This window comes from Biomphalaria glabrata, chromosome 10 (assembly GCF_947242115.1).
Source record: "Biomphalaria glabrata chromosome 10, xgBioGlab47.1, whole genome shotgun sequence".
In the NCBI taxonomy this organism is placed as follows: Eukaryota; Metazoa; Mollusca; class Gastropoda; family Planorbidae; genus Biomphalaria; species Biomphalaria glabrata.
The window spans coordinates 31,196,662-31,220,412 of NC_074720.1; the positions used below are offsets into that span (position 1 = coordinate 31,196,662).

Genomic DNA, 23,751 nt, shown 5'->3' on the forward strand with positions numbered 1-23,751 from the left:
CAATGTCAAGGGTATTCACTGACTTCTAAATTTGTAGTGCTGTGTGTGATTAGATTTGTTTTCCTAAGTAACCTTCTTTGGATCTAGATTCTAGATCTGGTATAATAATAATTTAGATTTAAATTAGATATATTTATCTGATTCAGTGATTGAAATAATCCCAAAATGTCTCTCGCTCGTCAAAATTATAATGAGGAATGTGAGGCTGCAGTTAACAGACAAATTAACTTGGAATTGTATGCAAGTTACGTTTATTTGTCAATGGTATGGACTCAGACTCAAGTATTAGTATAACTATCTATATTATATATCAATATATATCTATAATATACTTAGACTTTAGACTCAAGTTAGACTGACACTTACTTCACTTAGTCTTAGTATGGCACTATGACTATTATTAAGTATTATCCCCTATATAACTATATACTAATATTATTATAAAAATAATTTATAAATATTATTATGGCAATTTATGGCCATGGCCAAGTCTAGAACTAGTTTAGTAGTGAGGTAGTTCGTATTTCTGACCTACTTTAACCAAAGTCACGTGATAGTAGGACAACAAAGAGGAGAATGGCCTTTTCTTTCTATATTTCCATTGCTGTTGCTCCTCTATTTTTACGAAATTTTACATTTACAAACATTTTAAAATATACAGAGTACATCAACGAACTCCCTGAATGTTCAAATAATTATACGAATGTTTTCATAAAGGGCCAAGAACTGTTTAAGGATAGGTTTAAATTATATCAATGATATTTCCTTTATAGTCATGACAAGCGTCAACACTTTGCTGATGATAGATCTACATTCACATACAGAAGAACATGTTTTTACAAACGTATCTTGTAAGATTAAAAAAAAGGCTTGGTATAAACTACACAAACACACACACTTATATATATATATATATATATATTTATATTTATATTTATAGGCCTATATATGGGATAATATGCATATTTGTTGAAACATTGTTATTTTCATTAACTTCGGCTATTTTTTAACGTTATGTATTTCATATTCCGCCAATCGCAAATACATCATGCACATCGATAACATTAAGAATTATTTTTTGTGTTGGACACATGATGTATTATTATGTTATTAAAAGTTCTATCATTTTTAAGAAATTCACAAAATGTTAGGCCTACATTAAAGTTTCACAAATGCGTCGACGAAACAGATCTAGATCCATTTTATTACTCAGAGAGCAAATTTAACAATGAAAGGGCGGGGTAAGACACATTTGGCTTGTGTAACTGTAAGAGTAGATCTAGATTTATCCTTGACTATCAGATGTGTTATTTGTTCGCTAAACAACTGAAGCCTATTACGCACAAGGAAAACTCATGGAAGTCCTTTTATCTTTTCTAACAACTAGTCGACATATCGACTACACACTAGCCCTAGAGCTATCTGACCAATACACACTGGTCTGCTGTCCAACTTTTAGTGTTCTACTCAAGTTCAAGCTTGTTTAATTTTGGGCAGAGAGGAAAAAAAAAGGGGGGGGGGGATGAAAGTGTTACTTTTTTTTCTAGGACTGGTTACCCGAATCCTAAGAACTGTAAGTGTAGTCATTCATTGTAGATCAAGAAATCTTGATCTCAGTATGGCAGATTATAGGCCAACGCTTCGGTACCTTCTATCAAAGGTTTAACTATTTGTTTTAGTTGAAACTATTAAAAAAATGTATCTCTAGATTCTCCTGTTATTAACAAATTATAGTTTAGCGCTAATGAGTAAATTGAAACTACTAAATATTGACTTATAACGCTTCAGATTCCCACTACAAACTAACTAAAACTAAGCACGGTGCGCGTTGTATACACACAACCACGTGACTCGGGGGGAATTCGGAACTACCTCGTTTTAAGTTTATTTTTCCCCTCTTAAAAGTTAAAAGTATAAAAAGAAAAGTAATCTAGATCAGTTATTTTACTCTGGAACCAATGCAACCTAACACAACTACACCCCTTCACTAAGCTCCATTAACTTTTGACAAATGTTCTTATCAGTGAAAAATATCAGAGAAAGATATTAAACCAACAAGTTGATTTCCTCAATTTCATTAAAAGCATTATTAAAAACATTTAAGAAAATCAAAAACCAATAAATTATATACTTATCAAACAAAATAAATAAATGCTAGTTAATAATAAATTAAAGAAACTTTGCAAACAGAAAGAAAACCTATTTAAGGCTATTTTAAAAATTTAAAGAAACTAAGGCAGAAATAGTCCATAAAAAATACCCAAAAAGTTAGATGCAGAGCAAATACGTAAATAAAGTAATATCTGACGAGAACAATAAAAACTTATGGTCATACTAAAAATCTAAAAAAATGGAAACAATAGGAGTATCCCAATTAAAAGTCAAAGATAACTTAACGATAATGAAATTAAAGCTTTATTCTAACATTCTTAATAAATATTTTGCATCAGCTTTCTTAGCTCTAGGAGACAAAGACATTTTAATTTAAACCAAGTAGAAAACAGGAAATATAAATGTACAAGAAAAAGATATTCAAAATAACTATCAGCTAGCATAAAACTAAATTTAAAGCTTCTGGACCTGATGGTATTCCAGCTAGTATTTAAAAGTTCTTTTATGACACCCTTCATTTCTTAATGTTTGATCCACTTTAAGCTAAAACAAAGAGACGGCTTATCTTGATTAGAGAACTGCTGTTCGCCGATGATGCAGCACTGAATCTCATTCATAAGAAGGATTGCAGAGGCTTGTGAATGCTTTGGCAGCTGCTTGTCTAGAGTTTAGCCTTACAATAAGCCTCTCCAAGATTGAAATGCTGGCACAAGACATCGCAGAAATACTAGCGATACATATTGGTAATCACACACTTACACTAATAGCCAGCAACCTAGATTTAGACACTGAACTGACAAAAAGAATAGGAAAGGCTTCTGCAACAATGGCAAAACTCTCCAAGCGCGTGTGGGAAAATACCAAATTGACTACGGCAACAAAATCCTGGTCTGCAATGCCTAATTTATGTGCACACTTCTTTATGGCAGTGAGAGCTGGCAACTTGCATGCATATACGCCAAAAACACAGATTGAATAGCTTCCACCTACGCTGCCTTCGATGCATAATGTGCATCGCCTGGAGGGATCATTTTTCCAACCAGGCAGTTTTGGAAATGGGCCAATATGTACAACATCTAAGCTCTCCTTCCACAAAATACTATGCTGGCTTGGTCATGTCACTCGCATGCCAGATGGAAGAATCCCTAAAGACATCCTATACGCTGAGTTTGCAGAGGGAGTCAGACCCAAGGGCCGCCCAAGTAACCAGTAAAACGCTAGGCAGCTAGATCTAGTTGGGCATAGAGGCTTCCATTAGGCGTACTAGATCTATTGTCATCTATATAGGGGAAAGCTCCCGCTATCACAGTTTGTCTGTGAAATGCCAGCCAATTTCTAGACGGTGTACTGTAGACTAATCAAATTTAGTAATAGATCTAGGCCTAGACTGCCGCTAGACTAGTTTATTATGACGATGTAGATCTAGATAATATAGACTAACATCGGATGTTAGTCTATATTATCTAGATTGTCTATCTAATTTCAGTTAGGCTACCAAAGGTCAGGAAGTTAGTTTTTGGCCAAGATTTAATTATGTATGCGCGAACACCCCCCCTCCCTTTTTTTTTAAATAAAGAAAACAAATATAATATATCTTATCAATGACGTCAACATAGAATATATATCTAGATCTTGAGTCTAAACTAAAAGACTAGGCCACAAGAATGACTTACTCGATCTAGGTCTACTACTAGATTTTACTAGATATAGATATATATGTCTCGATCTATGCGCGACTTAGATTACTAGGATAGATCTAGGTTTACTACTAGATCTATTTAGTCTCGATATCTATGTGCGACTTAGATTACTAGATCTAGGACGTCTAGGTCTACTACTAGATTTAGTCTCTATCTATGCGCGACGTAGATTACTAGATCTGATCTGTTCTAGTAAACTTCTAGGTCTACTAAATTCTACTAGATTTAGTATTGATCTAGATCAATGTGACACTTCTTAATAGATCTAGTTTTCTACTAGCCTAGATTTAGTCTCGATCTATGCGCGATTACCCCCCCCCCCCCCCCCCCAAGCTTTTTTTCTCCCTAGCCCCCCCCCCCCATTAAATAAAGAAAACAAATTATATTATATAATTATAATATTATATCTAGTTTCTAGTCAACATAGAAATAAATAGATCTTGAATCTAAACTAAAAGATTCTAAAGGCCTCTTCTACTAGAATTGAATTACTTATATGACTAGGTCTAGAACTAGATTTAGTCTTAATTTTAATCTATGCGCGACTTAGATTACTAGATCTAGGTCTACTACTAGATTCCCCCCCCCCCCCCCCCATCAGACATTATGGCTTACTAGATCTAGGTCTACTACTAGATTTCCCCCCCCCCCCCCCCCCCATCAGACATTATGGCTGACAGGCCTTCTTGCCGTTTGGCGTTTTACTGCTGATCAGGCTCTAAATATCTTTTTAGATATGAATGATAGTGACATGAGTGACTTAGACTTAGAGTTAGATAGAGATTCTAGAGCTAGAAAGTTATAATGAAAGCGATTTTCAGACTCAAGCGAGTCTGATAGTGAATTATTCATCCCTAGATCTAGTAAAAGTAGTAAACGAAAGGGGGCGTGGCCCCAGCCAGGCCCTAGTAGATCTAGAAAGAAACCTCACTAAAAGTGTAAATATTGATCAAGTTTGACAAAGTTATGTTTTTTAAATAGATAATTGGATAGAGTTTAATATTTCATACAATAATAATGATTGAGGACTGTTGGAATATACTTTTTTTACTTGGGAAAGTCCGTTTTTAAAGATCAAATAAAAAAAAAAATTTTCATCACTGAAATTACCTATTTTTTTTTTTCCAGTGACTATCTATAACATTGAAAGATAAATTATCCTGTAGTACATTCAATTTCCAACAAAATTTTATATAACATGTCTATGTTTTAACAAACAGAAAAAACAGTATGACGTTTATAAAAAGGCTTATGTAATAAAAATTGTGGGGGAAAAAAAAATTCCGGTAGAATGAGAAAAAAAATACGGTTTTTAAGAGTTAAATATATATAATTATAGTATTTAATATAGAGTCAACATAGAATATACTTTATATAGAAAAAAACAAGTCAATATTGACATAGGCATAGGCCTATTGTAGTATTAGCCTATTGTGAATAAGACATAAGTAAGCCACTATTACAAATTAAATTTAAATACAGTTACTCTAACTCTTTATCTTTATTTATCTCCTCCAATAGAATTATAATACTAGAGGTTGGCCCTCTAACCTAGGCTAGTCTAACTCTAAATCTTTATTTTTAACTAGTATCTAATGTTTAAGCCACTAAAAATATATATAAAAATTATAAAACTATTGGACTAGTTATTATGAGATTTAGAATAAGATTTTACAACTAAGTTAGGCCTATTAAACTATATAGGAATATAGGCCTACTATATATATTAAATTGCCCAAGTCTAAGTGCTACATGATTAGTGACTTTTTTCCTCTTGTTTCGTATGTTCCTTCATAATGGAAAATTATTAATACACCCTAGTCCAATCCTCCCACAGGACGGCAGGGGTTATTTATTGGCAGGGTTTTGAACCCAAGACTATGAATACAGCAGTCCAGAGCATATAAGGCATGTTCAGGTAGCCATCCACTTTACTGTTAGTGAGTCTGAAAAACATAAGATAAATGTCTGGAATTCATTTTCACAAAAGTTGTATGAACCATGTATACATGCACGAACTGTGGCAAATTCTTCCGCTCCAGAATTGGCTTGATCGGTCACTCCAGATTCTGTCCCATCTCAAGACGTAACCAAAGCCAGTGACTCATCTGGGCGCATCCATTGTCTTCCGAGGCAGAAGGAGCCATATGATCTACTTTAACTGTTTGAATGTGTTGACTCTTTCAGTCAAGTTTTATGTATTATTGTGATGTGGTAGATTCGAACGTAATGCTGTATAAATATATTTTAAACCCCCAGCTTTATACAAGCATAATGAGTCTCATAAATTTAATTACAACTGCTATAAATTAAAGAACTTAATAATCCTTCTCTTTAATGTTGAGCTAATGTTTAAAATCACTTTAAAATTCTCTTCCTGCTCATACTCCAGGCATACCACTTTGACAGGGATGATGTTGCCCTGCCTGGCTTCCACAAATTCTTTAAGAAAATGTCCCAAGAAGAGACAGGACATGCTGAGCTTCTAATGAAGTACCAGAACAATAGGGGTGGGCGAGTTGTCCTTCAAGACATCAAGGTAATGATTAGCTCCATTGAAATCACTTTAATGGTTTCTTTGTTAAAAATATTTATGACCCATAGGAATACTGAATTTTACAAGTGACTATTGACCTAACTTCATTATAAACTTTAAAACTACATTAATTATAACATTTGTTGAAATTTCTTTGTAAAATATTTTGTTTCATGTGATAGCTTTCAATTCTAAGTTAGGGATATTGTTAAAATAGTTATCTGATTCTATTATACATTAAAAATGTTTTTAAATATATACATCATATGTTTATGCCATTCTTTGTTTTAACTCATTTATTAATGTCTAATATATGACTAAGTGTACTTGCAAAAATATAATTTAAATCCACTTAGTCAGTAATAGGTTAAACTAATTCATTTTCTGGCTTTTCTTAGAAACCTGACACTGATGATTGGGGCAATGGGCTAGCTGCTATGACCACAGCACTTAAACTGGAGAGAGATGTCAATACTTCACTTCTTGAACTACACAAGATTGCAGAGACCAACTATGATCCACATGTAATCACATTTTACATGGCTTTTACTAGAAGTTGTTTTTAAGTTGTTTTTTTATTTTACAATTTTTAATCTTATAGCGCCTATAGCAGTAGACTGCATTGTTTAAGGTAGATGTATAATGCCGTAGGATGTGATAAGCTATGAGCAGTGTTTTTAAACTTTCATATCATATAAGATGGCTGCCAGGTCGTGTGGTTTTATCAATGGTCCCGGGTTCAAACCTTGCCTGCTCCCATCCCCCGTCGTCCTGCGGGAGGTTTGGACTAAGTAAACTATCTTCAACTCTGAAGGAACATCCAAAACATGTAAAACATTTTACAAACAAACAATTTTGTCTTATTCAGAGCCAGAACACAGCATGTAAAGCTATTTTTATTGAATTTTATTTTTCAAACAAGTGCAGATGCTGCAGTTTATTGAGTATATTTGAAGCTTGTTTATAGTTACTTCTGTTTGCTTAGGATTTAGGACCTTGTTTTACATTAGGTGCCTCTGAGTCCACCCAGCTCTAATGGGTACCTGACATTAGTTGGGGAAAAGTAAAGGCGGTTGGTTGTTGTGCTGGCCATATGATACCCTCGTTGATTGTAGGCCAGGGAAGCAGATGACCTTAACATCATCTGCCCTATCGACCATAAGGTCTGAAAGGGGAACTCTACTTTTATAGTCTCCCCCAGAAGATAGTTCTTGATCTTTTCTTCAAACCTTCTTTCTGTCTGTGTCCATAACATACCATGTTTACCATAACATTCCTTTAAGGACTGACCTGGTCATCTACACACAGACGAAATTCATGCCCCACTTTACTGACCCTTCTCTAGCTTCTTTTCAGTTTGTGCATTGGAGTGTGACAAAAAAAAAAATGAAAAACATAAACTGGCCAAATATAATTGACCTTCTAAAAATGTATGTCCCTAGATTCTAAATATTTTGTTACTTTCCTGCTGTGATAAACTAATCAAGGATTTGTCTTTTATAACTTTAATGTAAATTGTGTTAACAAATTAAAGGTCTTGGCTTTGAATATTGAATTTTATCTATTGCTTTTTTTTAAAATCTCTTTAATGTTATGGACAGAAAGCAATGTGGGCTAGTCATATATTATTCAAGCCATTTTGACAAATCGTTCTGTCATTTTTGCCACAAACTTTGTTTCTCTGATAAGAATCCTAATTTTGTGTAATTATTTTTTCTTTCTTTTGTGTAGCTTGATGATTTTGTTGAAGAAGAGCTTTTGGGAGAACAAGTGAAATCCATCAAGGAGTTAGCAGATTATGTGGCTCAACTGACCAGAGTAGGACCTGGTCTTGGAGAATACATGTTTGACAAAGAAACACTTCAGAAGTTGTAAGGGTTTCAGCAGCCAGCTGGATGAACCACACACTCACAACCTTTCTCAGCCATGTGATATTATTGTGTGTCCCACTATACCTAGAGAATAGCACATTATTGATAATAGACTGTGCTTTGTTATTTTGTAACATTTGTATAAGTTTATCACAATTTGTGCAACATCAATTTTTTGGTGGTTATTTGAATGCTTTAAGCATAATATAAGTATCTTGTTAGCAAATAATAAATTGTAATCCTAGTGCATATATATACCAAGGATATTGTTTTCTATTTAAAGAATAACCAATGGATATGTAAAGTTTGCAGTGAACATAATAAAGTTACTGTTAGAATTATATATGGTACTTTTATGTAGAAAGATAATTGTTATTAGCGCTAAATGGCCATTATTTAATATGTTAACTCGGCATGCCTTTAACGTTTAATGTTTATCTTGATACAAGACAGCATTAAGTCCATTAACTTTTGTGTACATTTGGTTAAAACTTGATACTTAATAAGGTTCCTCTCTTTTAATTCTACTTTAATGGTAGCTTTGTGCCATTAGTGATATGTATAACATAAAAAAAGTTGTGTTTTTGAACCTTTGAGTTCTTGTATTATTGTTAATACTGGTAGTGATATGTTTTGATATCAGTTTAGCTGTAATTTACTCTTTTTTTAATGAGCATCTATACTATGTGTGTGTCTCATGTTTCAAGTTTTAATAGTTTAACATAGATTGATATATACAAGTGTTGAACTCTCAGTACGGTAATTAAAGCTATTTGATATTGTTTGACACTTAAGTATGTTTCAATTGTGCTCAAATTTTTTTTTTGTCATTCCAAATATTTTATTTAGGAAATGGGTTAACAAGAAAGTCAAGATTTTTGGTGAGGAAAAAAATGTTTTTCTAAAAAAAATTTATGTTTTTCGAGTTTTATACCAACATTTTTTCTTTGCTAGATTTTGTACATTTTGTTTTTGCTTCAGAATTATACAAACCTGTTAATGGATAAAAAAAACATATTTTGTAGCTTAGTCTATAATAAAGTTAATCACAGAAATAATTTATTTTTGTGTTTTCATTACTGTGTTGGTTGAGGACTTAAAGCCATTATTACAATTTAGAATGTTATGGAACTAGCTTTTATCCACAATTTGCCTGGTATGAATATTTTATCATGTCTCTATCACTTTTTCTTCTCTTGGATCTGTCCACATATTGCTCACTCTGTCCACATATTGCTCACATCAACCTTCAGTTATGCAATAAGTTCAAGAAAGTTAATGGAGATAATTTAAATTTTAAATATTACACAACTTTGTAGTTTTTTGTTTTTTTTTCTTTTAACCTTTATTTTTCCTCTACATTTTATATTTTGGTACTTGGGTGTTATTTGTTGGTAAATATCTTAGTGATATCTATCAGAGTAAACTGCTCTTTGTGTACATATGGATTCTTCAAATCTTGGTTTCCTTTCTTAATAGAATGAGGGATAAACTAAAAAATTGATAGCTGTTTGGTGTACAAATAAAGGAAGTGTTTATGAAGTGTCACTTTTTAAATGTTTACCATATCTTTGTGCAGTTTTTAGCCCTATGTATATTTACATTTCTAAGCTCTTTGACTTGTAGTAGAAACTAATTTGTTCTCTTTATTTGCTTGCACTGAACTATATAACTTCCTTGACATTGCTTTGAATAGAACATTTATCATGAAAATCCGCATAAAAATACTGTAATAGAAAAGCAATATAAAGGAACATTTCTTATTCTATATAATGGGAACGTCTTTCAGTTCCGAAATAAGAATAATTGCACATATAACAACGCAAACCCAGTTGCAACCTTTATATTTTTCTATGCCTATTGAAAGCTGTTGTCTGCTGCTGGTCTATTTAAGTTTTCTTTTTGTCTTCAATAAAGGATTTTCTTTGGGTCTCAAATGTGTGTCTCGCAGCGTTTGTGAGAGCTCTCTGTCTCTTTCCTCTATGCCAGTAATGGGAAATGGCACCTGAGTGGATCTTTATAGCTCTTACCGGAAGGGGGGGGGGGCAACTCTGCGCAACCAACTGCGTATATTTCTCCTACGTATGTTAGGTATCTATTAGAATTGAATGGCCTCTGGGAGCGTCCTAAAAATTCTAAAGCTTTTCTCAAAATCCAAATCTTCATCTGGATTTGAGATCCTTGTTTCAGAAGCGAAGGGCACACGACAACCACGATAGTATTAATAGCTGTATAAAGAAAAAAACAGTTAAATGACAATCTGGTTAACCGGACATTCAATTTTCGTTTAGAATTGAACTAAATGATTCTATATTGTTTTCGTAATGACTTTCCCTTACGTACTATTGAAGGTGCATACACGTTAGATGTACAAGGACAACAATTAGAGCCACATAATGAACAGAACTCGGCCTAGCAGCAATACTCTATTTAGTTCACCGTTTCTCTCACTGGAATAGTGTAACTGTAACTGGTGCTGTCATTATGTATGTAATACAAGCAGTATACATCGGCTACTCCGATTGATTAGTTACCAGGATTTATATTGTTTATTAAGGCCTTTTTTTTTTTTTCAATTTCAATAAACGGACCACACATTTTAACCACACACACACTCATACTTTTTAGCTCATAAATTAGTGCATGTCTTCTGTCTCTTTCTCTTACAGACCCTTTTTTTTCTCCACATGCGAAAAGACCCGCTTTATAACACATTCCCCCTTTCGACACACATACGCACATATGCTTTAACTCATTGACTGAGGTGTTTTGTTTTATAAAAAAAGTTATTTTTTTGGAAAAGAAAAAGATAATGTTCTAAACATGGTTAAAACAAAAATTTATTATTTAAGTACCAATGATGCCATAGTTACATTTTTTGGTATCAAAGTAAAGGTAAATGAATGGAGAATGTAAAATGTAAACATCTTTCTATTTAAATATAAGATACAAATTATAATCTAAATAATATGACCCTCAGAAAAAAATTGATGCCAGCTTTAGAACTTCTGAGACCTAAATATAGATTTTGATCTTTGCATTACTGTTAAAATTAGACTATTTATAGCTTTTTCAAAAAGAAATGTGATAAAGAGTCAATAAAGCTGATGAATCACTGATTATATTATTATTTTTACCTAGCTTTTGAGTCAGAAAAAAAAGGGAAAACTATTGCACATTTCATTACTACCAATAACAAGATATCAGTACTAAATCTATCAATCAAATTTACTCAAATAATTCTCAAACTAGCTGAAGGACAATAAAAATTCTAATTCATTTTACCTAAGATCTAGACCTAAATCATTATTACTGTTCCTTTGAGATAAATTATGGATCTAGAATAGAATACTAAAAACAATTGCTAGATAATTTACGTGAATTCTGGTATCACTTTTATTTAACCTATCCAATTCCGTTCCTTTCCGCTCTCCAGCCCACAACAAAACAGCTGGTCTTGACTTTTCTTCGGCTACTATATTTAATATAGGCCTACCCCTCTGATGCTTTTGGACCGTTTGTAACCTGCCTCTCTCCCACACGAACACACACTTTCACACTTTTCTGCTCTTTTTTATTACAATGACAATCCTTAACCTTTTCTTAAGCTTCTTCATATTGGTCGACCCTTCATCACACCCTTTTCAGCTTCTAAAATCTCTATGTATATCAACTGTGGTTAGTTTTACCTTATTTGTCAGCATTCTTTAGTCACAAGGCAAGCAATGTGCAGTATTAAACAACGCAGACACTTCTTTAGACCATCAGTTTCAGGCTTAGATGGCAAAAAAAGCGAAAGCCCCTATTGAATGCACTACAACACTGAGGGATTATAGGCACGACATGGCCTAAATTGTGCTGGTGTGCTAAAAAACTAAAATATCAACTACACACTACACTTATCTTGGTCATAATCCACACACCCTTCCTCAAGGGACGTTTTATGACTGGCGAGCTCCGTATACTTATCGTGGTACAGTAAAGGAAAAGGTGGTGGGGGTTATCGTGCTTCGGCCCTCGTTTCTAGTCCGAGCATCCTAAGTTCCATGTCACTGGAAAGAGAGATGTGTTACATAAATATCCGCTGGGACATAAATATCCGCTGCGAATTCTCCCAAACAAAGCAATGGTTCAGTCAGGCCTTTGGAAGGGAGCTATTACTGGCCTAGAGTTTCAAGAGCCTAGGTGAAACTCTCTCGATAACTACGAAAATCACAAATCAATGAGACCAGAAAAGTAGAAGTCTCCGAAATTGCCTATATCTGAAGGGTTCCTTTAGGTCAGTGATTCCCAAAGTGGTCTATATAGACCCCCAGGGGTCTACGAAGACTTCCAAGGGGTCTACGAAAGTGAAAAAACAAATTGGGGGTCTATGAGATGTCAACGGTGGTCTACCATAATAGATTTCATTTAAACAAGTTGTGGCTTAAACTAATTTTTACAACCCATTAGTTTAATTCTTTTATACACTAATATATGATTTGTACCTTAGTTAACCTTTACATATTTATCATGATATTCAAACGAAAAATGGTTATATTAAATTTCAATACTTATTTAAATAGCTTAATTTTGTCTACATGTAACTAATGTTTAACAAAAAGAAATATAGATTGTACAGCGTTGATTATCTAAATTTGTTCCTTCCTTCCTTGTCAAACAAGAAGTTATCAAAATGCCTTTTTATGACGATATGAAACTAATTAAGCGTGAGGATTATCTGAGACAATGCCACCCTGACAAAATTGATTCAGATTTTAAAAACTTTCCAACACTTAAAGAAAAAGTTCAGTTCAGAAAAGACCCACAAAATGGTTAACCCACAAAACCTTTCACATGTTTGGGTATAGTTACAAGGCAGCAGAGTTTTGAATTCAGTTTTCCTTCTAATGAGCCCTACCTGTTCGAAGCTTACAGATTTAGACAACAGTTTCTCGCCTTCCCCCCTATCTCCTGTTAGTGAAAACAGCTCCGCGGACTCAATATTTGAGCCACACGTGAAAGATGAAGAAATACACGAGTAGCTGATCTTTGCCAAAACTTATATGTAATATTTAGCTTTAAATTACTTTTTCACTCTTTTCAACTCACTACAGTTAGAAATTAGTTTTAAAAAAATGTTGATGAATTTGCAAAACTTTGCAAGTTAAGCAGGGGGTCTACCAAAAACCAGAAAAGATGTCAAGGGGTCTACGAGACGAAAAAGTTTGGGAACCACTGATCTATCCTTTGATCTGCTGGACCGTTGGGGAGCGAAACAAGATCTGTTAACCTTCTTTCTCCATTCTTATCTTATATAATACAGACGTTATTCAAAAAAGAAGATGATTACGTCCTACGCGTCATGCATTTAGGCATGCATATTTACCAATGACTTAGATTCTGCCAAGTCACTGGTTTTCCTGGCTAGCTCAGGCAACCCATTCCATGCTCTAATAGCACTAGAGACACTGGCGGATCCAGGGGGGGGGCGGTAGGGGCGATCGCCCCCCCCACTCGGCCGACCCCCCCCCCCGAACGAGGGGGCGGACGAATTTTAGTATAGAATTCACACAATTTGTATACAAATGTATTACTTATGTTAATAATATATACTAATTATTTATATTTCAACCTATTTTTTTTTTTTTCGCCCCCCCCTCTAGTATGTTGACCGATTTGGTGGGGTCGGGAGGGGGCAATGGTATCAATCCCGCCCCCCCCCCCCAATACACTTTCGAGTGTGGGGGGGGCGGTCCAATTTATTTGTAGAAATCACAGCCTGCTAACAGAATCAATAAAATATCTATATGATTAAAACTTGTTATTGATATTTTAACCGATCTTTATATTATGTCGTTCCCTGTTTACCGTTTGGGGGTAAGGGGGGGGGGGCGAATACCTCTACTGCCCTTCCCACCTAAACCATTTGAATGGGGGGGGGCGGTCCTACTTTTATGGAGAAATCATAGTTTGTAAACAAAATTAGTTGAATTAATCTATAAATTTTATATTATGTCGCTCCCTTTCTGGTATCTTGGTCGATTCGGTGGGGTTGGGGGGAGGGCGATTGCATGTACTGCCCTTCCCACTCTAGCCCTCTGAGTGGGGGGGGGGCGGTCCTATTTTTATGGAGAATCATAGTTTGTGAACAAAATTAGTTGAATATCTATATAATATAAACTACGTATTGATATGTGAACCCATTGTATATTATGTCGTACCATACTCTAATCTCAAATTTTATCATTAGTAAATTTAAATGAAAAAAGGTTGCACCAGGTGGGAAGGGCGATATATGCAATTGCATTTCCCCCATCAGACAAACCAATACTTTTTCTTTTAGTATTATAGTTTAGAAATTACAAAATGTAAAAAAAATATGCCACTAATATAATTTATATATACTATACATTAAATTCTTATATCGAGTCGCCCTACTTTTTTTTTTTTATTCTTTAATGCCAAATGCAATCTTTAGCAGAAATTATTAAAGGAGCGAGGATTAATCGTTTTCATTCTACCGCCCCTCCCATTTCCAGAGTTTATGTAATTTCACATGAAGTTATCATAAGTATTTTAAGAAAGACTTTGCATTGAAAAAGTTAGAATTCAAACGAAATTTTTCAGTATATGAATCATGATTGACATGAGTTCTAAACCGAGAAAAATACATTTATAGTCGCCTTTTCCCAACCTTTACTCAATCGGATATTTTTCTAATTAAATAAATTTGGGACTATAACTCACAACTTATACTACAATGTTATTGAATATTATTTATCGAATAATTTTTTTTCGGCGTCGATTCTCAAAGCCAAAATCATAATATATGGGGTATCTTATCTTTTCAAGGAACAAATCGGTTTTATTTGCAATGTAGTAAGGGCCTATAAATTAATATTAGAATATCTTTCAAGTACAATATTATTCAAAAGGTCCTTTTTTTTCAATAGTATGAATAATGAGCTTTAGGTCAGGAGAATGCGTTTCTGCAGTGAAAAATGCCAGAAAACGCTTTTGGCGTCGGGGCTTCGCCCCGAACTCCATTGATGAATAATGAGCTGTAGATGTCAGGAAAATGCGTTTCTGCAGTGAAGAATGCAAGAAAACGCTTTTGTCCTTTCGGGCTTCGCCCCGAACTCCATTGATGAATAATGAGCTGTAGATGTCAGGAAAATGCGTTTCTGCAGTGAAGAATGCAAGAAAACGCTTTTGTCCTTTCGGGCTTCGCCCCGAACTCCATTGATGAATAATGAGCTGTAGATGTCAGGAAAATGCGTTTCTGCAGTGAAGAATGCAAGAAAACGCTTTTGTCCTTTCGGGCTTCGCCCCGAACTCCATTGATGAATAATGAGCTGTAGATGTCAGGAAAATGCGTTTCTGCAGTGAAGAATGCAAGAAAACGCTTTTGTCCTTTCGGGCTTCGTCCGGAACTTCATTAATGAATGATGAGCTGTAGATGTTAGGAGAATGCGTTTCTGCAGTGAAGAATACAAGAAAACGCTTTTGTCCTTTCGGGCTTCGCCCCGAACTCCATTGATGAATAATGAGCTGTAGATGTCAGGAAAATGCGTTTCTGCAGTGAAGAATGCAAGAAAATCTTTTTGTCTTCGGGGCTTCGCCCCGAACTTCATTGATAAATAATATGCTGTAGATGTCAGGAGAATGCGTTTCTGTAGTGAAGAATAGAAGAAAATGCTTTTGTCGTCGGGGCTTCGCCCCGAACTTCATTAATGAATAATGAGCTATAGATGTCAGGAGAATGCGTTTCTGCAGTGAAGAACGCAAGAAAACGCTTTTGGCGTCGGGGCTTCGCCCGGAACTTCATTAATGAATGATGAGCTGTAGATGTTAGGAGAATGCGTTTCTGCAGTGAAGAATGCAAGAAAACGCTTTTGTCGTCGGGGCTTCGCCCGGAACTTCATTGATGAATAATAAGCTTTCTGAATTGAAGAATGCAAGAAAACGCTTTTGGCGTCGGGGCTTCGCCCCGAACTTCATTAATGAATGATGAGCTGTAGATGTTAGGAGAATGCGTTTCTGCAGTGAAGAATGCAAGAAAACGCTTTTGTCGTCGGTGCTTCGCCCGGAACTTCATTGATGAATAATAAGCTTTCTGCAGTGAAGAATGCAAGAAAACGCTTTTGTCGTCGGGGCTTCGCCCCAAACCCCACTTTTTCGCCGAAGGTTGAGAAATGCTGCTTATTAAAATTCTTATATATATATATATATATGTGTGTGTGTGTTCTGTACACACGTTTATGCATAGGGTTAGGGTTTACTGGGCGTTAGGGTTAGGGTTTGGAAAAAAATCGCCCCTCCCACTCCAAAGTTCTGGATCCGCTAGTGACTAGAGAAGAAGGAGTATTTGTACAAATTTGTCCTAGCATATGGGACGAGAAATGTGCATTTATCTTTGTGTCTTTCTGAGTATTTTACTAAATTTTGTTTTTGTATTTGAAGCATAGACATATATATATATAGACTGGACGATAAAGAACAAATTATTATCGGAAATATTTGGGAAAAGATAAGTGTGTAGATCCACATCACAAACCTATATATATTTGCCTATGTCTATGATTATGAAACAAAGACAAAATATTGGGAATATGGCAGTTTTGTACTTTTCAAAACTAAAGATCAAAGGTATATATTGGCTGAAATGTTAGTCCTAGAATTTATAGCTCAATCGCCGCCATTTTTTTTCACATAGATATAGTACATAAAACATATTGACTCCCCCCAAATAAAAATAACTTCCTACTTCCAGTCTATATTTATCTATGTCTATGATTTGAAGATTATGGTTCAGTATTTTATGTATAATTTCTACTTTACTTTTGAGTCTTCTGTCCTGAAGGCTTTCTAAATTTAGTGATTTTACTAAAGGTGTTACTCTAGTCCAGTGATTCCCAAAGTGGTCTATATAGACCCCCAGGGGTCTACGAAGAGTTCCAAGGGGTCTACGAAAGTGAAAAAATAAATTGGGGGTCTATGAGATGTCCATGGGGGTCTACGAAAGTCGTGACTTTAATTTTCACATGTAACAAAAATAAATTATACAGCATTATTTATTTAAAATTTGATTCATTTCTTCATTGATAAAAAGATAAAGATTTGAAAAACTTTAGAATTCTCAAAGATAAAGTTTAGTCCACAAAATCTCTCTTCAGCGACATATAGAGAAGATGATGGTTTGTGTGTGTCTTAAAAGATCTCTTGGAAAACACTAAAGATAAAACATTGATTTTACCAGCTGTTGAAAAATAGTTTTAAAAACTGTTTTACACAAACGAACATCTGATATTATTTTAAACACATTTCTTTAAGCTACAATACAGTAGGTACAGCGGTGGTATGAGTTATAACAAAAGCTTCTTATGTAATTATTTGAAAACAACATATACAGTTAGGGATCAGCGGCCTCGCAGGTTCTGACAGGGTGTAGCGATGTATGCTACATACTGCCTAAGGGTCATCTGCTCCTTATTTTTCGACGGGGTTGACCCAGGAAACAGTTCCCATGTTTGCAAGGGCAGAAGAGGTTTGAATTCAGTTTTCCCCCTGATAGGTGGGTTAAACCCAAATTAAATTTGTCTCTTCTTAATTTCAAAAAAGAAAATACTGACCCAAGTATACTACAAGTCCAATTTAGGGAACTGCAGGAGAGCTACGGAGATTTTGGCACTATTTACACAGACGGATCCAACATGGATGGAAAGGTCGCGTGTGCCTGCTCCTTTCGGAACAAAACAATCTCCCGTAGACTCCCCCATGGCTGCGTCATCTTTAGGGCCAAATTGCATGCAATATCGCTTGCACTTATGGCCGTCAAAGCATCAGAAAGAAGAAAATTTATAATCTGCTCCGACTCCAAATCTGCATTGCAAGCTTTGGGGCGGATGAAGACTGACAATCCATTGGTACACAAGAGCCTATGCTGTTAGACCAAATAACAGCCGACCATAGGGATGTCACCTTCATCTGGGTCCCCTTCCATGTGGGCATAGAGGGAAACGAAACCGCAGACAGAGAAGCAAAGAGAGCCCTAAATCAAGCAGTGTCAGGAACCCAAATTCCCTGCTCGGACCTGAGACAAAGTATTGCCTCTGCCACCTATCGAGACTCACAACAAACTCAGGCAGATTGTAGCGGATGTCAGGTGGCAGCCCACATCTAAGTGTCTGACAAGGCGTGGTAGCACGATCATGCCCAGACTTAGGATTTGACACACCTACATCACGCATTCCTTTGTGCTGAAGAAAGAGGAGCCCCCACTTTGTGAGTACTTCGACTCTCGCCTCACGGTGGATCATATCCTCATAGATTGCCCTAGATACCATGATGTTAGGGAAAAATTTTTTAGAGCACACAACTTAAAAACACTATTTGACAATGTCGACCCAGGGAAGTTACCGGGAGGTGGGATTGACTACGAAGATCTGATTTGTGAAATTGACCCTATAATATTTACATAAGATTTTTACTAATTATTAAATGTTTACTTCCTTTACTATTTTAACTGTGAATAGTCCTTGTTTTTAATGATTTAACTGTATGGAATTTAGCTCTTGTAAAGGAGAGTAATCCTTGAAGGATTACGGGCACGACATGGCCTAAATTGTGCCGATGTGCCAAAAACTCAAACTCTGCAAGCCTAGGCTAATGAGTCCCTCCTGCCCAAAGCTTACTGGTTTAGACGCCAGTTACTTCGCCTCTTCCAATGTTTGAGCCAGACAAAGATGAAGAAATACAAATACAGTGATACTTAAGACCAATTAATTTATTAATATCTATTGTTTGAAGAACTACTTCATAGAACAACAAATTCCTATGTGAAACATAATATCCCTAGCAACTGATGATGAACCTGCAAAAAAACAACAACACACTTTCAAGTGTCTTTGGTGGTTTCAGTAATAGATCTGCATATCAGTTGTTATTTTAATTGGTTATAATTTTGAATTTTATGAATAAAAAAGATAGATCTCTCTAACTTACAAAGTAGCTTTAAATTACTTATTTACTCTTCGACTCACTACACTTAGAAATTAATTTAGAAAAAAATGAGTTTGTTAATTTGCAAAAATGCAGAACCGGTACATGTTAAGCAAGGGGGGGGGAGGGGGTGTCAACCGATAACCAGAAAACATGGCAAGGGGTCTACGAGACAAAAAAGTTTGGGAACCACTGCTTTAGGTGAACGTTATGGAGCGTTCATGGCTAACTTTCGGCCCATGGACAATATCCAGCCAAAAAGGGGACACTATCAAGCTTCTAAAAACTTCCATTTGAGTACGCAGAACCTAAGTGTAACATATAAGATATTGAAGTTATTTGTACCTTGTTTTATTTAGTAGAATTTTGTTGAATTCAGAGTAGAATTGTGAACACGAGTTTTGCATGACCGGTAATGCGAGCATGTGAGAGAACGATAGTTTGGTAAGTTAACAAGGTACCCTTGTAAAAAAAAAATAAAACCAAGTAACCATATAGTAAGACAGTTAATTGTCAGTCATAAAGCAGTAAGTCAGAGAGTCATCTAGCATTATGTTAGTTAACCAAGTAGTCATGTAGCAGTAAGTTAGTTAACCAAGTAGTCATGTAGCAGTAAGTTAGTTAACCAAGTAACAATGTAGCAATAGGTTAGTTAACCAAGTAGTCATGTAGCGGTAAGTTAGTTAACTAGGTATTCATGTAGCAGTAAGTTAGTTAACCAAGTAGTTATGTAGCAATACGTAAGTTAACCACGTAGTTATGTAGCAATAAGTTAGGTTACCAAATAGTCATGTAGCTGTAAGCTACTTAACAAAGTAGCCATGTAGCGGTAAGTTAGTTTAGGTATTCATGTAGCAGTAAGCTAGTTAACCAAGTAGTCATGTAGCGGTAAGTTAATTTACCAAGTAGTCATGTAGCGGTAAGTTAGTTTACCAAGTAGTCATGTAGCAGTAAGTTAGTTAACCAAGTAGTCATGTAGCAGTAAGTTAGTTTACCAAGTAGTCATGTAGCGGTAAGTTAGTTAACCAAGTAGTCATGTAGCGGTAAGTTAGTTAACCAAGTAGTTATGTAGCAGTAAGTTTGTAAACCAAGTTCAAGTAGTCATGTAGCAGTAAGTTAGTTAACCAAGTAGTCATGTAGCAGTAAGTTAGTTAACCAAGTAGTCATGTAGCTGTAAGTTAGTTAACCAAGTAGTCATGTAGCAGTAAGTTAGTTTACCAAGTAGTCATGTAGCGGTAAGTTAGTTTTCCAAGTAGTTATGTAGCAGTAAGATAGTTAACCAAGTAGTCATGTAGCTGTAAGCTACTTAACAAAGTAGCCATGTAGCGGTAAGCTAGTTAACTAGGTATTCATGTAGCAGTAAGCTAGTTAACCAAGTAGTCATGTAGCGGTAAGTTAATTTACCAAGTAGTCATGTAGCGGTAAGTTAGTTTACCATGTAGTCATGTAGCTGTAAGTTAGTTAACCAAGTAGTAATGTAGCGGTAAGCTAGTTAACCAAGTAGTCATGTAGCGGTAAGTTAGTTTTCCAATTAGTTATGTAGCAGAAAGATAGTTAAGTAAAAATGTAGTAGTAAGTTTGTTTACCAATTAGTCATGTAGCTGTAAGTAGTTAACCAGGTAGTTATGTGGCATTAAGTTAGTTAACCAAGTAGTCATGTAGCGGTAAGTTAGTTTACCAAGTAGTCATGTAGCTGTAAAATAGTTAACCAAGTAGTCATGTAGCTGTAAGTTAATTAATCAATTAGCAATGTAGCTGTAAGTTAGGTAAACAAGTAGTTATGTAGCAATATGTTAGTTAACCAAGTAGTCATGTAGCGGTAAGTTAGTTAACCAAGTAGTTATGTAGCAGTAAGTTTGTAAACCAAGTTCAAGTAGTCATGTAGCAGTAAGTTAGTTAACCAAGTAGTCATGTAGCAGTAAGTTAGTTTACCAAGTAGTCATGTAGCAGTAAGTTAGTTAACCAAGTAGTCATGTAGCGGTAAGTTAGTTAACCAAGTAGTTACGTAGCTGTAAGTTAGTTAACCAAGTAGTTATGTAGCAGAAAGTTAGTTTACCAAGTAGTCATGTAGCGGTAATTACGTTTACCAAGTAGTCATGTAGCTGTAAGTTAATTAATCAAGTAGCAATGTAGATGTAAGTTAGGTAACCAAGTAGTTATGTAGTAATAAGTTAGTTAACCAAGTAGTTATGTAGCAGTAATTTAGTTAACCAAGTAGTTATGCAGCAATAATTTAGTTAACCAAGTAGTTATGTAGCAGTAAGTTAGTTAACCAAGTAGTTATGAAGCGGTAAGTTAGTTAACAAGGTATTCATGTAGCAGTAAGTTAGTTAACCAAGTAGCCATGTAGCTGTAAGTTAGTTAACCAAGTAGCTATGTAGCAGTAAGTTAGTTAAAAAAGTAGTCATGTAGCGGTAAGTTAGTTAACCAAGTAGTTATGTAGCAGTAAGTTAGTTAACCAAGTAGTTATGTAGCCGTAAGTTAATTAATCAAGTAGCAATGTAGATGTAAGTTAGGTAACCAAGTAGTTATGTAGCAGTAAGTTAATTAATCAAGAAGCCATGTAGCTGTAAGTTAGTTAACCAAGTAGCTATGTAGCAGTAAGTTAGTTAACCAAGTAGTTATCTAGCAATAAGTTAGTTAACCAAGTAGTTATGTAGCGGTAAGTTAGTTAACTAGGTATTCATGTAGCAGTAAGTTAGTTAACCAAGTATTCATGTAGCAGTAAGTTACTTAACCAAGCAAGTCAACCAAGTAAGCATGTAGCAAGACAGTTAATTTTCAGTCGTGTACTAGAAAATTAAGAAGTATGTACCAAGTGATATTATGATCAGTATTATATTTATCTATTTTATTTAAAAAATTAGGATATCTGTAACATTCATCTCTCAAAATATTTATGTAAGTAAACGTCGTACTCTATATTGATGAGTTAAATTATCATCTTATATTAGTTATATATCCTATGTGACTTCAGCAAGTAGTTCCTTTGATTGTTGTCCAGACTCCGTACTATAATACTGCACACAAATGATATGCCTACAATCATCCTACAAAAAAAAAAGCAACATCTATATAAATATATAATTCTCTTCATGGCTTAAGAGTTTAGACACGCAAAAAGTAAAGGAAAGTCACTCTTTTATTTCTGCAAGTCGGACGGACTAGAGTAACCCTACGAAAAAAAAAGGGAGGGGGAGAACAAGTAGTATTCACCCGTCATAAAATTGCAGGGCCGGACTTAACCGTTGTGAACAAGAAAGATCACTCTTTTTATATCTACCCCACGTAGTTTTAGCTGCGACAAAAAGGGGGGGGGGGGAAGGAGAACAAGTAATCTACTCTGTATTCACCCGTCACTAAAAAACAGGGCGGACTCAACCGTTGTGGTTTTCCATATTAAATGACACCCAAAAATGACAATTTTTGTCTATATATATAACGGCGTGGGTCAACTAGTATCAATATATTTCACTTTATTGCATTGACACTCAGTTTCATTAGACGCAGCTTTTTATTTTTATGTCAGCGACGTGGGACTTATGCATCTCCTACACTACCTTAACCCTATGAATCCTACTTCAGACTTGTCAAGGCGCTAACGCTTTTTAAGATATGATATGTCTGTGCCACTTTCAAATACGATTTCGGATACCTATAGAGTTCAACCGATACTCAATTAAAAAGTAGTAACAGGCCAGGTGACCGAGCCTTTGCTCTATTGAATGATTTATTTCCAGAGCTCATTTTGGATTAATCGTTTATTTATATAGACGAGAGCGGAAATTCTCTTTTAAAAAATTTAAAGCCAAAATTAATTTTACGATAATGAAACATGTTTAAACCAATATAACGGTCAAACTAGAGTTTTCGCGATGTGGCCAATGAGTTAAGAATTTTCCTTTTTTTTAAATATACATATACCTAAACATTTCAAAGAAAATACCTATGTCGATTTTTGAAATAAAATTTAAATCTAAATATATATATATGCACGAATTTTTCGGTTAAGAGGATAGAATATATAAAGTGAAACAATAACCTCCAGAAGTCACTATTGCAGAAGTTTCCTGCTACTTATAGCTTTGGATTTTTTTAGCTCCGTAATGGCTAAGCCTATGAAAAAAAAATTATGCATTGCCTATCCATTTTCCGATAAAATTAGATGCTTTGTTTTGCAACGCATATTTAAAATTTTACATTCAAATCGACTGTAATAGCATCAATCACAATTACGGAAAAAGATTTTAAAGAAGTCACAACTGAAGAACGCGGTAAAAATGTCGAATCAAAGTATATATAAAACACATTTTTATAAGTTTTATATAACACTTGAACTCTTTCCTTTACAATATTTTTTTTATTAACGCTTAAGACACCCATTGTCACTGTTAGGCTCTTATCTTATCTTATATAATACAGACGTTACTTCAAAAAAAGAAGATGATTACGTCCTACGCGTCATGTATTTAGTCATGCATATTAACCAATGACTTAAATTCTGCCAAGTCACTGGTTTTCCTGGCTAGCTCAGGCAACCCATTCCATG

General features: G+C 35.0%; 1 protein-coding gene across 2 annotated transcripts; it reads left to right on the forward strand.

Moving 5' to 3' along the window:
• On the forward strand, nucleotides 1–9,277 carry LOC106051724 (soma ferritin-like). Of its 2 annotated transcripts, none has more exons than XM_013206928.2 (4): nucleotides 1–264; nucleotides 6,205–6,351; nucleotides 6,747–6,872; nucleotides 8,080–9,277. In XM_013206928.2, the coding sequence occupies exons 1-4, from the start codon at nucleotides 166–168 to the stop codon at nucleotides 8,221–8,223; spliced, it is 516 nt and encodes a 171-aa protein (XP_013062382.2). In that variant the 5' UTR covers nucleotides 1–165; the 3' UTR covers nucleotides 8,224–9,277. The 2 variants fall into 2 exon arrangements, with proteins under 2 accessions (XP_013062382.2, XP_055900242.1); XM_056044267.1 differs by having other exon boundaries at nucleotides 5–99.
• Nucleotides 9,278–23,751: the final 14,474 nt, after the last annotated feature.

What these genes read in the sequence shown, in the direction of transcription:
- LOC106051724 (XM_013206928.2), top strand. Translation starts at nt 166, where the DNA reads ATGTCTCTCGCTCGTCAAAATTATAATGAGGAATGTGAGGCTGCAGTT. An exon ending in TTGTCCTTCAAGACATCAAG is followed by an intron (nt 6,352 to 6,746) that starts GTAATGATTAGC and finishes GGCTTTTCTTAG; the next exon opens with AAACCTGACACTGATGATTG. An exon ending in AGACCAACTATGATCCACAT is followed by an intron (nt 6,873 to 8,079) that starts GTAATCACATTT and finishes TCTTTTGTGTAG; the next exon opens with CTTGATGATTTTGTTGAAGA.